The 16,644-nt window shown below is 36.5% G+C and overlaps 2 protein-coding genes across 2 annotated transcripts in view; one reads left to right on the top strand and one right to left on the bottom strand.

The window, feature by feature from the left end:
- Nucleotides 1-12,178, bottom strand: part of LOC121873891 — a 58,555-nt gene extending 46,377 nt beyond the window's left edge. The window contains exons 1-2 of the mRNA XM_042377770.1: nt 11,611-12,178; nt 4,401-4,543 (exon numbers count right to left, since the gene is read on the bottom strand). Coding sequence (XP_042233704.1) covers nt 4,401-4,543; nt 11,611-11,654 — 187 coding nt within the window. The 5' untranslated portion in view covers nt 11,655-12,178. The remainder of the gene's footprint in view (nt 1-4,400; nt 4,544-11,610) is intronic.
- Nucleotides 8,737-16,093, top strand: LOC121873899 (39S ribosomal protein L22, mitochondrial-like). Its single transcript, XM_042377781.1, has 5 exons — nt 8,737-8,881; nt 10,320-10,450; nt 12,682-12,804; nt 13,039-13,252; nt 14,828-16,093. Exons 1-5 carry the CDS (start codon nt 8,854-8,856, stop codon nt 15,049-15,051), a joined length of 720 nt encoding a protein of 239 aa, XP_042233715.1. The 5' UTR covers nt 8,737-8,853; the 3' UTR covers nt 15,052-16,093.
- The last annotated feature ends 551 nt before the right edge of the window (nt 16,094-16,644 follow it).

The following is a 16,644-nucleotide window of genomic DNA, read 5'->3' as shown; positions in this document are numbered from 1 at the left end:
GAGTGGTGTTGTGAGTGGTGGTGTGGGAGGTGGTGTTGTGAGTGGTGGTGTGGGAGGTGGTGTGGTTCCACTACTTCTTCAAAGCTTCAAGAATGATGGAGAACACTTCGAAGAATTCTGAATAATATTGTTAATGTTATTATCGTAAAGTGGTGAAGTGAACATATCCAGTTAAAGTAGCAGTAGACTCTCAGGTGCTATTCTTTTATTATTTTAAGTACTTTTTTCAGCATAGATACATTCCTATATCTTCTGCTATATGAATTATTCATCACTAGGTGAACTACACAGCTTCACACAGGTGAAGGGGGAGGATATGGTGCATAACCATCCCACGGCCACCTGCACCTCCCGACCAAATTCCAGCTGCCTTCAATACTGTTAATCTATAGGTGGGGGGAGGGGTCATGGGGCTAACCCACCCCTCCTGGAGGGATAGAAGATAGCATATGACCACCTGTGTCTCCCTACTATCTTCAAAACTGTGGAAATGCATAAGGAGTATAACACACACACACATAATGTACTTAATACCCGTACTATATATATATACTGTACTGTATCAGAACTATGAACACTGAATTGACTAAAGTCAGGACCTGGGTAATACGTAATACACTGACCTTAAACCTTGAGAAAACCCACTAGGTATACACGATCTTTCACAGAAGGAAAAACTTAACCCCAGACTTGGACCCCCTGTACCTTGGTAATACAGTCCTCAAACGCCAACAAAATACTAAATTCCTCGGAGTTATTGTTGAAGAGAAAATTAACTGGAGAAACCACATACAAGTCATTCACAGTAAAGTCAATAAACAGTGCGGTATCATGTATCACACTCGACAGTCACTCACTCTCACAGCAATGAAAGAAATCTATCATGATCTTGTTTACCAACACCTGATACACTGTCACACACTATGGGGGGCCTCTGGCTCTTCAAAAACACAATCCCTGATTACTGCACAAAAGAGAGTTGTACGGACAATGACCTACAGTACTTGAAAAAAACAGATCACACAAACGAACAATTTGCTAAATTGAAAATTTTAAAATTAAAAGATATTAACACCTACTGCTGTGCCCTCTTTGTCAACAAATCTATCAATCACTTGCTTGACAACAATTATTTCCAGTTCCAGAATAATCAGAGATACAACTTAAGGCACCCAGAGCTACTAAGACCACCCCCCATGCACTCCTCTCAGTCCCAGACCTCCATAAAATATCACGGTGTGAAGGTGTGGAACAACTTACACCCACCCATCTGAGCAAAGACTACGCTCCCTTCCTTTAAATCATCTCTTAAAAAATATCTATCGTCTAAGTATTAATATTTCTTGTAATACCGACCTTATATACCTGCTTTAATTGTACCATCAAAACTGTTTTATCGGAAATTATCATGTAAATGGATAAGAAATTACCATTGCAATAAATATATTTGCCAACTAGACAATCCTGACAGTTCTGTCCTCTTGTTCAACCTTAATACTGTACAACCCATGTTGTACTACTTCCCCATTATATTTATGTTTTACAATTACACTCTAATTTATGTATACTGTATACTTATAATATAAATAAAAAAATAAAAAAAATAAAAATATATATTGAAGTGATAACCGTGGTAACATTATGAGATGTTCTTATTACCACCATGCTATTGTACTATTCCAGATGATGCTAACTGTTACATAATACTTCCTTGAGATATATATCAGGTGCCTACAGGAGAGCTCAGGTTCTCAACTGGCTCAGCCATGTTAATATTATTATTATCCACTCTGTATCTGTGTTTTTCTGGCTGAATAAACTGTTTCAATTCAATATATATAACAATGAACATTGAGAATCTGGACTCAGGTCATTGGTTACCTGTTTCCAGACCTCTTCATGGCTTGTGACTGTTACAATCATCTTGCCTTTGCCATTAATATGTTTGATGGTATTTCATTATCATTATTATCAAATAGCTAATGTACTGTACTAACAGCAAGTAGCTGAAGTGTCTTTGCCAGCCTGCAATAACTCAAGCACTTCACCACAACATGTAAACACATTCCCTCATTAGTATGACAGGAAGGTGAGAGCCATGACACATACCAATGACTGCAATATAGTGGAGATTTACTGTACTGTACACTTAGTTATTCTTAAAAAAAAAATCTATGCATACACAGAGGGGAAAATGTAATCAAGTCCGTATACAGTATATCTGGGATCAAACGTAGCAGACGTCTATACAGTACTGTACTAAATGTGTGAAACAAACACGGAAAAATTATAAAAAATATTTGTATTAATCATAATGTAAATTGCATTAATCACACTGGGGATGATTATATTTATTGTCATCATGGTACAGCACTGTAATGTGTTCTCTGGAATACCTGTACTGTATTTCATTACTCTTGTCCTGTTCCTCAAAGTGCACAACTGGCAAAATGATGTAGCTATTGGCATTACTTAAAGGGTTATTCTTATATAATAAATTACTTTAAAAAAAATGGGTTTTGAAAAAATGCCACAGCCACACACACACACTGTACCCACATTACCTGCCACAGGAAACATGTGTCTGATGTGTTCGGTGGTCCTGGTATATACAGGTACCAGTAACTCTCAAGCCTAGCATATGATGGTACATTAAAAACCATACCGGTATACCTTCTAAAATTCTTGTCTTCCTGAGATTATTGAGCTACTGACATGTAAGGTACCCCAAAAATCAGTGACTCACAAGATACTGAGTTCAGCTTAATGGCTGTACTCTCCAGTGAAGCAGGTGTTGCATTACACAATTCATTAAATATTTCTTACCATCTACATTTCACTTTCTGGCCTTTTCATGTGCTGCATGAGCCATCTTTATGGTCCATTATGCTTATACTGTACTTTAATTCAGTTTCTATAAAATAATAATAATAATGAAAATTATAATATATAAATAATAATTAAAATAATAATATACACTGAAATAATATCAATATGACTTCTTATACCAAATCCTGTAGCAATCATTTCAGTTATTTCATGGAAGATGAAAGAGAAAGATTGAAACATGAAATCCCATTTTATGCCCAGAGGACCGAGATAAGTGACTCCTGACATTCCAGCACAATGAACATCCCATGACAAGGCCCACCAGTACTGTGTGGCATGAAACACCAGGAAACATAAACCAAAATAAATAATGCAACTGCTGCCAATACAGTCTTCAACTAGTCCAGTCAGAATCCAAACAGAGAATCCACCCAAACTCTGGCACAGTTTCTTGAAAATACAGTATTCACCTGTTTCTGTAGATCCTGTTCTCATGTTTGCTGCGTCCAAAAAATCCACCTTGAGTGGGTCCTAACCCAAGCATACTTACCTGGACTCAAGAGTGTAAAAAACCCTACAACATGATTTAAGTAAGAACAAATATCCCTCTTGCTCTATATTCTAAAACCTAGAGCAGTAGTAATGCTGGTCTGCTGCAGCCATCCCCATGGACTGTCATCCACAAACTATATTGGAAAAAAGACAGATTGATCCAGGTTCACTTATATCTAATGATAGGCTGATACTGTACTGTACAGTATGTATCCTATACAAGCTGAGTGCTTAATGAGCAGCTCCTTTACTTAACTTTCCTGCACTTTACTTAACATTCAATAAATCAAGAATATACAACATTCATAACATCTGGGAACAAATTTACAAATGGCTCAGTACTGTACACATGAAACAGGCCACAGTCAGGTGGGTCACAATAATACTTAGGGTAAACAGAAGTAGGAACTGCACACCATCTAGTGATAGTGATCAAGGAAATGCCTGTAATGAAAATTCCCTTCAAGCATTAGAGAGAAAATACAAGCCCAGCTCTATGAAAATTATATGAAATGTCACAAGAAATTTCATGGTGTAATCTTCACTGAACATTGAGGCCTAGGTAACTTGCACCTTAAATGACCCTGGGGTGATTAGGTGAAGAGCTGCATTGCCAGCAGTTTCATTGTTAAATACCTAATGTATCCTAACTCTGATTACATTGTGCCCACAACACTGGTAAACTGTCATGAGTTTGGCAAGCTAGGATCTCAACCTTCATTAAACAAGGACCACTGGCTCTAACTTTTATTAAATCTTATTTACTATGGAAACAAACAACTGTTCATAGCACCACATACATTTTGGTAAAACTACATCTTCATTTAAAAAAATAAAAATAGTAATGCACCATCACACATAACTGAAAGTATTTATAGGCTCACCAGAATACTACCTGTAGCATGCAACAGTCTACAAACAATGATATTTGAGTATTTTTTAATCCTCCAACAATCAGTTCAACTAGCAGATAAACATTTCTACCACAAGTAGACTTGTTTGGTGAATGCCTAATGTACCTTGAGAGCTGAAGGAAGGATGGTAGTGTATGAGGTGTGCATGCATTTCCTTCTCATGGCCCTCTGTTTCCACGGCGGTGTCACAGCCACCACCCATGCCTCCACCGCCACTGTCGACGGTCATCTTACCATTATGTGTGACTCTGAAATACAGAAAAAAAAAAAAACTTGTGTGAAAATCTTTGGGCATAAAACACAGTGTATAACTATAAATCTTCCTTAATTTACACACAGGATGCAGAGTAATCATTAGGAATCTGACACTGGCCAAATTAATGGTTTTAAGCGATAATGTCGCCTGAAAATAAAAAATATATTAGTAATAATTTACAATAGCAACTTGTGAGAAGAGACAATCTAGGGAAAATTTCTTTCTTACTTCTCGATTATAAGCTGGTGGAGGAATTGCAACTTACTACTTTTGCTTTTCCACAAATTGCATCGCTAAGCACTCCTGTGCTCAGCCATATCGCACACTGATACAGTGTGCACTACAACAGTGTTCACTATAAAACAGTGAATTGAAGCGTTTTTAAATTTGCTTTCTATGATAAATAAGCGGCTGTGAAGTCGTACATAATTACCTTATTTTTTTCTCTCTCCCTAAATAAGACTCAATATATAAGTAAGTGTTGGCAACTTTTAATTATTTACCAGTAAGAATGTTGCAATTCTTCCACCAATTTGGCATTCAGGAGGTAAGTAAGTTTTCTTCTATAAAAAATTTGTCCTAAAACTGTTCCTTCCCACAAGTCAATATTTATTAAACTATTGTCTTAATGTCTTTTAATTTGTATGTTTAATAAAGGCAGTGGATATTTCACTGTGACCGACTAAGTTCCTACTAACACTATTTTACCGTGAGTGCGCTCTGATTGGCTAATTGTCCATTACTGGCGAAAAATGTGAGAACTATACTTGACCACGACTCTGGTGGCATTTGGTATTTATTGAGCCGTGACTCGATCATTGTGTAGCTATAAACATACTTAACCATATTTCTGTTGTACATGGAAACTACTAACAAAAATAGAGGGAAATATTTGTCATAGGTTAAACAGGAAATTTCATATTTCTATTTATATAAGGAGAAAGTTAAAAATCTGTCTTCTATTACGTTTCCTCCGCAAATTTATAATTTTTGAGTATTTGAACCGCTAAGACTTCCCCAATTACCAACAATATTGGTTGTTTAAAGTGGGCAGTAGAGGGAAAGTGTGAGGTCAAATACTACAAAGAACACCAGACAAGCCTTTGAAAACCTGACCTAACTTATGACTGAGAGCACCACCACCACCAGGAGTTGTTCAGTTTTGTTCATTGTTTCCACAATGTTCTCATCATTATAGGAGGCAACATTTACTTGAACCTAATAGAACCTGACCTAACCAACCAAAGAAACCTACCTAACATTACCTAACTTACTAACCGGGGGGCGGAGCGGTAATTATTGACGAAGTATTTGCACAAGAAATGATTATCATATCAGTACTCACTGGTGAAAATAGAATAAGAAAATAAACACCAAAACAAATAACTCGTCGGCGGGTCAGTCGTTAATATTAACCAGAGGACCCCCCCCACCATCACATTAAACAAAAAGTACTTAGTTAGTCAGAGTGAACTCAAGGTAAGTTAGCATTAATAGGAGCTAAGCCAGTCACGGAAAAATATCCACTACTGTACGTTTAATAAATGAAACGGTACACTGCGACTAATGATTGAGACACTGAGGGATCAGTATATTCTGAGTGGTGCCTCAAGTACACTGCACCCAAAAGCTCAAAACATTAGGAAATATGTAATTTAAAGTTTTTAACACATTTTTAGCCTAAATCACAGTCCAACATGCAGTACCTCTACCAGTCTTCATATCTCAGTAAATAAGTCATTTACATTTAAAATCCGTTGATTAATCAGCATTAAAGAGTGAAGATCTACTTGTAATCAATTTCTTATTAAAATTGTGGCCCAGTTTACCCTCCGTAGACATGGTTCCCACCCTCTTTTCACTTACTCAACGCCAAAACCTTCACAGCTATTCCAGCAGTCCTCCTGTCATTATAGTGAGCTCACAGCACCGACGTGGGAGCAGAAAGTCAGATAAACTCTTACCATATATGAGGTCAAATATCGATGGCCACTAGACTGGGCCCAGTCTCTCCCTCCGAGTGTGTTTGACTCAGGCTTCAGTCCCAATTTTCAGTTATTCTACTTTTTTAGTATTTACCAAAAACAAGTCTAAACAAAATTAGATAGACATGATGTTCATTTTATATTATACTTTTAACAATTTATCAAATTTATACTTTCTTTAAGTCCTTTCACAAAAAATAATGAGGATGACCTCAAAATCGGTCACAAGAACTTATGTTTGTATCAGGTGTATGACACACAACACTTAACTGGACTTGGAAAACAGAGAAAAAATATCTCACTTAAAAGCAACTTATTGAGATTATTAACTTTATTTCATCCACAATGTTTTCCCCCGTGGTCAAAATTAGGTTGACACAATTAATATATATATATATATATCCTTACATCAACAACTACAATGAAATAGATTGGGGTGTTTCTTCTTACAATTAAAATATAAAGTTTAATAATTAATTGTTCACCTAATATATAACTTATTATTGCTTAACACAAAACACATGCATATGTACTTCATTAGTTGGATTGGTAATAACCACATAATGTTATTTTACCATTCCTTTACTAATTAGGGCTATATTGTATATAAAAATAATAGTAATATAGGCATCAATAATTAAAATGTATATTATCATCCAAAATATCATCATATATTTTATTTTTATGTATAATGCTAAGTGAGCCCCAGACCCAGCTGGAGAAATAGAGACAGTGTCACGTCCTTGTGTTGATGTCAAGTGTGACGTCACGACAACAGCAGACGACGCCTGTTAACAAAGCAAATACAATATAACAACCAGCAAATATACTGAACCTAACATGTCTAACTTATTTTTGTCACATTTCCTGTAATTTCTTTTAATCGAAATTACCGTAATTTTAAGCACAAGAAGAACTATAATTTTCACGCCTCTTCTGAGTAAAACATGATTGAGAGTTGTTCAATCACTGAGAATGTTAGCACAGTTTAACATGAATAAACAGGACTATTACAGCGATTCATAAGACCATATTATTCATTATCGAGAGATGATATAGAAAAATCAGGGAACTAAAATAGGGAGAAAATTTAATGAAAAATCTGAAAATAATGATGAATAAAATTAATACAAACAACATTGAATCAGGGATGAAGAGCCTCACAGATAAAGTTAGCAGCTATGAGAGTATTATACATCTGTATCCATCTTCCTGGCGTAATAAACAGCTAGTAATTTGTTTAGTTTAACAAATTTATTGACAAAGCTTGGAGTACAGTTTGCCTATTCTGAGTAATTCAGTCAGGTCTTGACACTGAGGGTTATGGTTGTTTGGCACACTCTGTATACATGTTGTATTGGATGTACAATGCAGCTTGGTGCTGGGAAGTGGCAGCATGGTTACAAGCGTGATGTAGAGAGAGCTGGTTGGTGAGGGTGCTCAGAGGAGGACCAGCTTGTGGGTCGCCATGCTCGCCGGCGGGAGCGAGGGCCGCCAGGCAGCGGCGGAGGTGTAGCTTGCTGCTGTAGCTAGAAGAGAGAGAGCACCACGAGGTCAGGTCTTAAATAGCGGGGGTAGGCGTGGCTTAGTAATTGACCTCCGTGATGTAAGGCGGCGCTGGTTGACCCAGACCACGAGGTATACACTGGGGAATTCGCGGGGTCGGGTACTCAGCGACAAACAGCGTTTGTAGGGGAGAAATCCACTACATTATCACTTCTCACGGTCATGCAGGACAGAAGTTCATACACAAAGAAATACATCATATTCATTGACTGTATATACTGGTCAGATCCATGTGGGTAATGTCACTGTTCACTGCCATGCAGGACAGAGGTTCCCATACAAAGAAATACATCATATTTATTGACTGTATATACAGGTCAGATTCATGTGGGTAATGTCACTGTTCACTGCCATGCAGGACAGAGGTTCGTAAGATTTGAACAAAGATGTTGCAGAGAAATCAAATGAAAATGGGATAATCTCGGGAATATTAAGTTTCTAACATATTTCTTGGGCTGTCCTTTGGGAAACTGACAAAATTTTCAATATAAAAATAATACAAGTATAATCTATGTAAATGCTTGACCAATATGAACTTACATATTACTGAATAAACATGGCATTGTCTATCTGATATCCCTAATATAAAGCTATGAATATCATACTAATAAAATAATCTGAACTCTTGACAATTGTATGGACGTATATTAATCTATTATATATAATTTTTACGTTATAGATTAATATACGTTCATAAAACAACAAAATGGAAAAATTAAGTCATAATTATTTATACACAAGCTGAAGCAAGATGGCAGCCTCCATATCCCGTATTTTGGGTGAGATATTCACTATTATAACCAATAAGGTGACACATTTTACAGTTGAGATAAATAAGGAGTTCAAACAAGAATAAATGATCATAAACTGTTAGGTAGAGCTTGTTAATATATTGAATTATGTAACATAACATGGATAAGGAAACTGTGGCAAAGACTCGGCCTCTGTAACTTATGATGAACGGCTTAATAAATCTCTGGAAGTAATATCCGATAGATAAAATCACTTGACACTTATCTTTTCTTGATCAAAATTCCTTTACAATCTCCCCCAAGTATAAAACTAGAATGAAATAAGTTAATGTGTACAATAAGTAAACTCATTATCCTTCAGTAGTCATCAAACATAAGACCTTCCTTCACCTGATGATTAAACGAATCTAGGTAAAAAAGTCACAGGAAAAAAGTCACAGGAAAAAAAGTCACAGAAAAAAAGTCACAGGAAAAAAAGTCAGAAAAAAGGTCACAGGAAAAAAGTCAGAAAAAAGACACAGAAAAAAGTCACCTTACCTAACCTAACCTAACCTAACCTACGTACATCACATATAAATTGTGTTGTCAATATGTAAAAGTCATGTATTGTCAGTTAATAACGGTTTTAAAATATTTTTAGTTTTATTACCTTAAATGTGACTTTTTTTTCCTAGCCAAAATTGTGATTTTTTTCCTGTGACTTTATTACCGGCCACCGATTAAACACCGTAAGGTTAAGATGCGGTAGAAGTTACGGACGGGAAGCTGTATTAATTTTACACTGGATATGTGGCCGGTTGTCGGTTAGGTAGGTGTTTTTAGTAAGGCCAGAAGGAGTTGATAGAATTAGATGAAACTCTGTGGAAACGTTATTTACAATTTGTTAATTAGGTAAATGTAAACGAGAATGCACTGAACTTATTAGAACTTGACCTAACCTAACCTGGGTAAACGTTTACTGAAGTGCTGCGAGCGATTTCTCCAGCAAAAACATTTTTTTTGCTGATTTTTTATTGGAGATAGTTTTGTTCTGGTGAAAAACAAAAAAACTAATGTTTTCCTAACCCCCTAGCAGGGAGCTTCACCCCTCGAGTGGTTATATAATGTCAGTATTTAACTTCTCCTTATTTAACCTAACTTAATGTACAGTATTCTCCTATTGGGGAAACGCTATTTTTTGTTAGAGTTGGGTCATATATTATATAGCTTGGTAATGCGATTCAGACGACCCACACACTGTGCACTCCCCCTCCCATGACTCACCGTGTGTGTGGTATTATAGTATAAATTGTAAAAGAAACACTTCCCAAAAGAGAACACTGTCACTAGCTGTTAACAACAAAAATGATGGTGGAAAAGCATTGTGTTCTTGTTAGTATTATATTGTAATTGTTGCTGGAGATTAATGTAACACATGATCCAGTACTGTACACCTGTAAATTAATTGTACAATTATCTTCTACAGGATTACACACTTTGGAGTCGTGTGCTTCTCGAGTGAGTGTTAGCTTAGCAAACAAAAGGTCTCTCACCAGTGTGACGGCTCAGCCAGTTCCTCAGTCTGCGGGTCTGCTTACAGTGAGGGAGAACTTTGAGGTGAAGGAAAACTGTTCTTAATGCAAATGTCTGTAGGGAGTGAATGAGTGGCTGATGTCTTTGGTACTGAATGAGTGGCCGATGACTTTGGTACTGAATGAGTGGCTGATGGCTTTGGTACTGAATGAGTGGCCGATGACTTTGGTACTGAATGAGTGGCTAATGGCTTTGGTACTGAATGAGTGGCTGATGGCTTTGGTACTGAATGAGTGGCCGATGACTTTGGTACTGAATGAGTGGCTGATGACTGGGGCCAAGATTTTTATGAAGGTTGGGTTGGGATCAAGTAATTTTTTTTAGGCAGCTAATATTCGGGGTTGTGATCTCAGGCCTTCAAACCCTCACTTGTGTGTTTGGCATCAAAACTTAGAATCTTGTTCACTATGTTATCAGTTTCAAGAGAGATATCCATTGGCTTTTAGGTACAGGTACTGTATTATAAAGGGGGTGAATACTGAAAAGCTTTTGCTGCTGATCAACAATATGTACAGTATGTTCTAGTCCACTACTTAATTGTGCCACATAAACCAACACATCAGTTCCAGCTACTGTATACCATCATGCAGTAAGGAACCGTTAAGTGGTTGCTGTGACACTACAGGCAGCTACTGCACTCAATTCCTATCATTTTAAGCCCTTCCCTACAATATTGACTGCTGGCACAATACTGTATATGGTCCTTCATGTTAGCTTTATATATAGAATGCAGTATTTTTATATTGTTATGTACCACTTATTTGTTGGCTAGCTAACACATTTGTCAATGGCCAACATGCCTGGAGCTGTGGCTATGTGCTGTACAGTAAAAGCTTTGTTATCTGGTATAGGGTGAGGGGATGAGAGGTGCTGGTTAACAAGAGTGTCATATTACCAAAGGAACACAGTGCAGGTACTGTATAATATTCACCAGTCATATTTTAATACCAGTATGGTACTCTTCATTTTTTTTTAATCTTTTATGCATCATTACTCTACAGAATACTGTACTTATATTTAATCTAATATCAATCTTCACTTACTACATCACTTGTAAATGCACTTGAAACTAATAATGTACAGGACTGTGCTTAAATAAATAAATGAATTATTTGTGCTGCTTACTCAAGTATGTCAGATAATAAAGCTTTTACTGTAATTTTCCAGTTCATTGAACAACTTACCTTTCATCAGATAATTGCAAGCCAGATGCAGGATGGGAACACATGTTGTTATGCTCAACTGCAAAAATTCTTCAACCTTCTCTCTTTTAGGGTACCTTCATACCATTGGATACTGTATCTTTCTAGAATTCAGAAGGTTAATTAAGGGCAATTTACTTTTCAAGTTAATTAAATTTTAAGATCCTAGTCATAAGTGTGTCCTGGGGCTTGCAGGTTCATCCCCTTCTTGACTTGCTCTTTACAGCTCCTCAATTTCAACTTGCTTATAAAATGGAATTTCAGTATCACTTCTGTTATTATTGTGTACAGTACACATGTGTGTGGATTACATACTGTACACTACATTCATGGTGTGAGACACGTGACAGGATTCTCCAGGCTTTGACCTCCTCACCTAATTCTGGGAGAACCCCAGATAATAGAGGACAGGATGTTTGTCTGCTTTGTGGGTAGACTCCCGGTCTTGTTTATCAAGTTGATATGTTAATGTAATGGTGTATGAAAGTGGAAAAGAAAATATGGAGACTCAGTCTCATTGGAAATAAACCAAGCAACCACATTTAGAACTTTTTTATACAGTACTCTACAGGTATATACAGTACTGTACAGTATTCAGATCTTGTTAAAGTTGAGTCATTTGTCTCACTCAACATGAATTAAGTTTATTTAAATCTTTTGAGATTTCATAATATTATGATGTACCATTTTTCTTTGTTGTTCTTCATACTCTTCAAGTAATTCAGAAGTTAAATAGCAATTAGAGCATCACATCTCTGGTATCCTCTTTTGGACCAGTAAGGAATGGGTTCCTTCACCTTGTATAAACCCCATTCAAATTCCTTCTCACTTTCATACCAGGACTCATCACCTTATACCTTAAGCAGTCACTGTTTTATTCCCAAAGGTCCCCTTTCAATTAGTTGACTATGAAGTCATTTTAATTGGTATCCTTGTGTCTAGGCACTACAGTATATTACTTGTTCTCTTCACCTGACTACTAATTCAGTTCTCTGTTAATACATCCATATTTTAGGTCAACTAATTCATGTGCTATTCTTTCAATGATTACAGAGATGCAACTTCCATACTTCCTCTGCAATGTGCTGGGAGAGACCCCACGGCCCAAGGAATTGGTTAAAATACAACGAGCGGAAATTTCCACCAACACCACTTGGAGAAGAAGAGAGACCAGCTGTGAGTAACATTGACCCCTTAGGAACATGTACCACTTTGCTCTTACCTCTTGTTGTTATGCGAGGAGTACGAGTAAGGATGATCTGTATAATCAAGTTAAGTCCTGGCTAGCTTATGGGTGACTTGTCTGAGGATATAGAACACTCAAGTAAGCCACCCTGTAATGTGGGAGCTGCCTGGCTATGGGTTCTGCCAGAAAAATTGGTTTAAAGACTAATTTTTGTATTATTTCAGTTTGTATGCCACTTGAAAAAGAATATCAAATACAGTCCTTCAAAGATGTGGTATGTGGCGTCCTTAGTACGTGGCCTCAGGATTGATGATGCCATCAACCAGCTCAAGTTTGTTCACAAGAAAGGTTCAGTGGCTGCCAGAGAGACCCTCGAGGAAGCCCGTGATTTGGCTGTCAAGGATCACAATGTTGAGTTCCCAAGTAATCTCTGGGTCTGTAAGTATGAGAATATTTTCTTTCGTGATCCAGAGGGAAAAGCTGACCAGTTGAATTTGGTTCCTCAAGTAAAGCATTCTTTGTATTATTTTCCTATGTTCTTTCTTACCCAACTTGTGTTCGTCTTTTCTAACCTTTTTGCAAGTTTTTCACATAAATATAAATGAAGCAGCTGTCTTTCTTTCTTTCTGTATTTTCAAGCAAGACTTAAATGAAAACAGAACTATTAAGTTGACATCTGTATGTGTTTATAAACCCACCGAAACATGTGAGGAAGATAACGGTGATTCTATCCATCCACTCTATCAGTCTATCCAAAACAAATTTGGTAACAGTTCAGTAACTTTCCAGACACTTAGTACATTAATTTCATATTGCTGTGAAAATGTAATAAGACAGATTTTGTTATGGTTATTGAGTGTGTTGTTATCCCAACAATTTTTAGACCTGTTGCTAGTTTTGATTGAAGGGGCTGGTTGTTTCCAATGACTCTTGGTGTGTTTGTGTATAGTCCTAAAACTGGAAGGAGTGAAGATGGTCAGTGGATAAAAATCTTTAGTAAAGACAATGAATTTGGTCATTCCTGAAGTCCATTATGGAACAAGATTGTTTAATGTATAAGAAATAATCCTAGAACAAAAGTGCCAATTTTCCAGACACATTTAAAGGTCTCTTTTGTAAACTGTTTTAAGTGTTAGGTTATAAACCTGAAAATTAGCTATAAACTTGTATAGAACAAAAATAAAATGTTTATGGGCATTTTATTCAAATATTGTGCCAGTTCTGAAATAAAGGCAGATGGAAAGGACAGAAAATTGACAATTCCATCAGATCTCTCTTAATTAAAAGCTACTAAAAGGTTTGATCATATTTTTTATAGTGTATAACTTAGCTGAGAAACTGCCATACAGTATCACTAAAGTGAGTTCGGACTGTGTGCAGTATTCCTCCAGCATGTTTGAATGTCATGAGTTGACTTTGATAAATTTTGATTCATAGTCTGGCACTGGTCCAACTGGTCTGTGGATTGCAAACGAGGTTAACTCAGAACACTGATAGATGGCATTAATTTAAGCATGTACTGTAGTTCATCCCTTACTGCAACTCTAGTCCTTGGAAAGAAGTCTGGGAACATAAGTGTTACTGCCTACAGCTGATAGCTTATCAAATCTTGGTGCTACAGAAGCTTTCTTTTCCTTGTCTTCTGTTGGTCATACAGAATTTCCAACACCAGGCATCTGTTCATCCTTCTCCATACTTAGAACAGCTCTTTCTCCTGACAACTCCACTTCATAGTTGGGTCGTGCCTACACCTTGTACACAAAAGCATTTGCTCAATTTATATTAACAGTAGTGTTAATTTATCCTCAATATACAATAGCTGGATTACATTGTCTAAGTTTTCTTCTTGCTACAAACATGTTGGCTTGATCTTCATATACTGTACAGTATGTCAGTGATATTGACCAACATAGTTTTCCATTGTATGATAACATCTGGACTTAACACCATGTATATTGTACAAGAGTTATGATACAATATACCAATCTCAGTTACTTCTTTCTTGATTTACAGCGGAATCATTTGTTGGCAAAGGGATGGTGATTCGAGGTTTCCGGCGACATGCACGATCCAGGTTTGGGAAAGTTGAATACAAATACTGTCATTATTTTGTAACGCTAGAAGAGGGTGAACCACCAGAACATTACTACCCACACCGTAGACCATTGACTCCACAAGAAATGTTGCAGGAGTGGATAGATAATCAGCGACAACGTACTATAACAAGATCTCTGTAAAAAAAATTTAAATAATGTAATAAATCATATAAGATGTGAATACATCAAACTCATACTGTGAACAATTCACCTTAAAATATTCAGCCTCAGTAAATGTTTGTGTTTGTGTACTGTTATTTAAACTGTACATCACTGAAACCACTACTCTATAATGGCTGGGCAGGTGTTGAATCTCCTGATACTTAGTTTTCAGCAGCTAGTGGGTTACCCTAACCATTGGCAGAATACTAGGCTACCTTAGGGTTGGTCCCAAATCAGCAGGCACACCTAATATATTGCTAAGTGTTGGTGGCTTAGTGTACAAGGAGGAGACTAAGTCCTCAATTCATTTTAGGAAGCAAATCCAGGACTATTCTCTTGTAAGACAAAATACTTTGTCACCATTTACATGAAAATAAGGCCCTCTGCAGGTAACAGGATACAGTTCATAGGACAGTGTTTTTACTCATCAAATTCACTGAATTTATGATAAATTTGCCACTTATTGTAAGTTTACTGTAATAGGACTGACATAAACAGCTATTGTTTTACATCATGTGTTCCAAAACAAATGAAACTGTTAAAAGCTTCATTTTTTTCTTCAAGAGAACCATTTGTACAGTACTGTTATAATTCACATTAATTGTTGGGGGGCCTGTGCACTCCCTTATTAACATTTATATAAGTCTGAAAATAGACAAGGCTTGTGTAATTAGAGCCTGATAGAAATGCGAGATCACACTCACCTACTTGTATTACTCTAAAGATTTTGATAATCAAGACTTACACTGTGACAGCAATTATTAAAGAGAAAAAGACATAATTATAAATTGTTAATGCTGACAGGCTTTTGAAGTCACATTGGTGAATTAGAACAAAAGTGATCAAGAAATATTAATTGTGTGTGTTAATGAGGAGCCAGTGGCAAGAGCACCAGGGATGTTGGTGAGTATTTGTCAAGTGTTACCCACTCCAAAAGTACTTTTAGGGCTAGCACAGCATTTACAAAGGAAAGGATGTTATTACTGTACATAATATTTGTTAATAAACTTTTTTTTTTTTTTTTTTTTTAATCTGAAACCTAAAACTTGGTGTATGTACAGTACAGTATATTTCTTGTCTCTGACACGAATATAGGTACAATCGGGGTCAAAAGTCTTGAACACTTGACAATATTTGGCATGTAAGTACCCAAAGATCTTGGGTATTAAGGAGAGTTTTATCCCATTTTGTGGTTCAGGCAAAATATGTAATGACAAGTAGTGTTATTAGTATATCCCAATCATGAATGGGATATACTATATAACTCAGAAGTAGATGCCAGATATTGCTAAGTGTTCAAGACTTTTGACCCTGACTGTACAGTGTACATGTACTATACTGTATCAAATTTTTTTTTTTTTACCTTTACAGTACTCTTTACAAAAATGTATGACAAAAAACAACTGGCATAGTGCCTTAAGCAAAGGGGTGTAGAATGTGAAAACTCCCTTCACAATGGCTACAACACAATACCCTGTACTATACAGTACAGTATATTGTTTCCATGCAATTTTATATGTGACTCATCACATTATTACCACTTGGACAATGAGCATTATTACCACGTGGACA

Source organism: Homarus americanus, unplaced genomic scaffold (assembly GCF_018991925.1).
Source record: "Homarus americanus isolate GMGI-L3 unplaced genomic scaffold, GMGI_Hamer_2.0 scaffold55640, whole genome shotgun sequence".
In the NCBI taxonomy this organism is placed as follows: domain Eukaryota; kingdom Metazoa; phylum Arthropoda; class Malacostraca; order Decapoda; family Nephropidae; genus Homarus; species Homarus americanus.
Note: the sequence above shows the minus strand (reverse complement) of the source record. Positions and strands in the feature narration are given on the sequence as shown.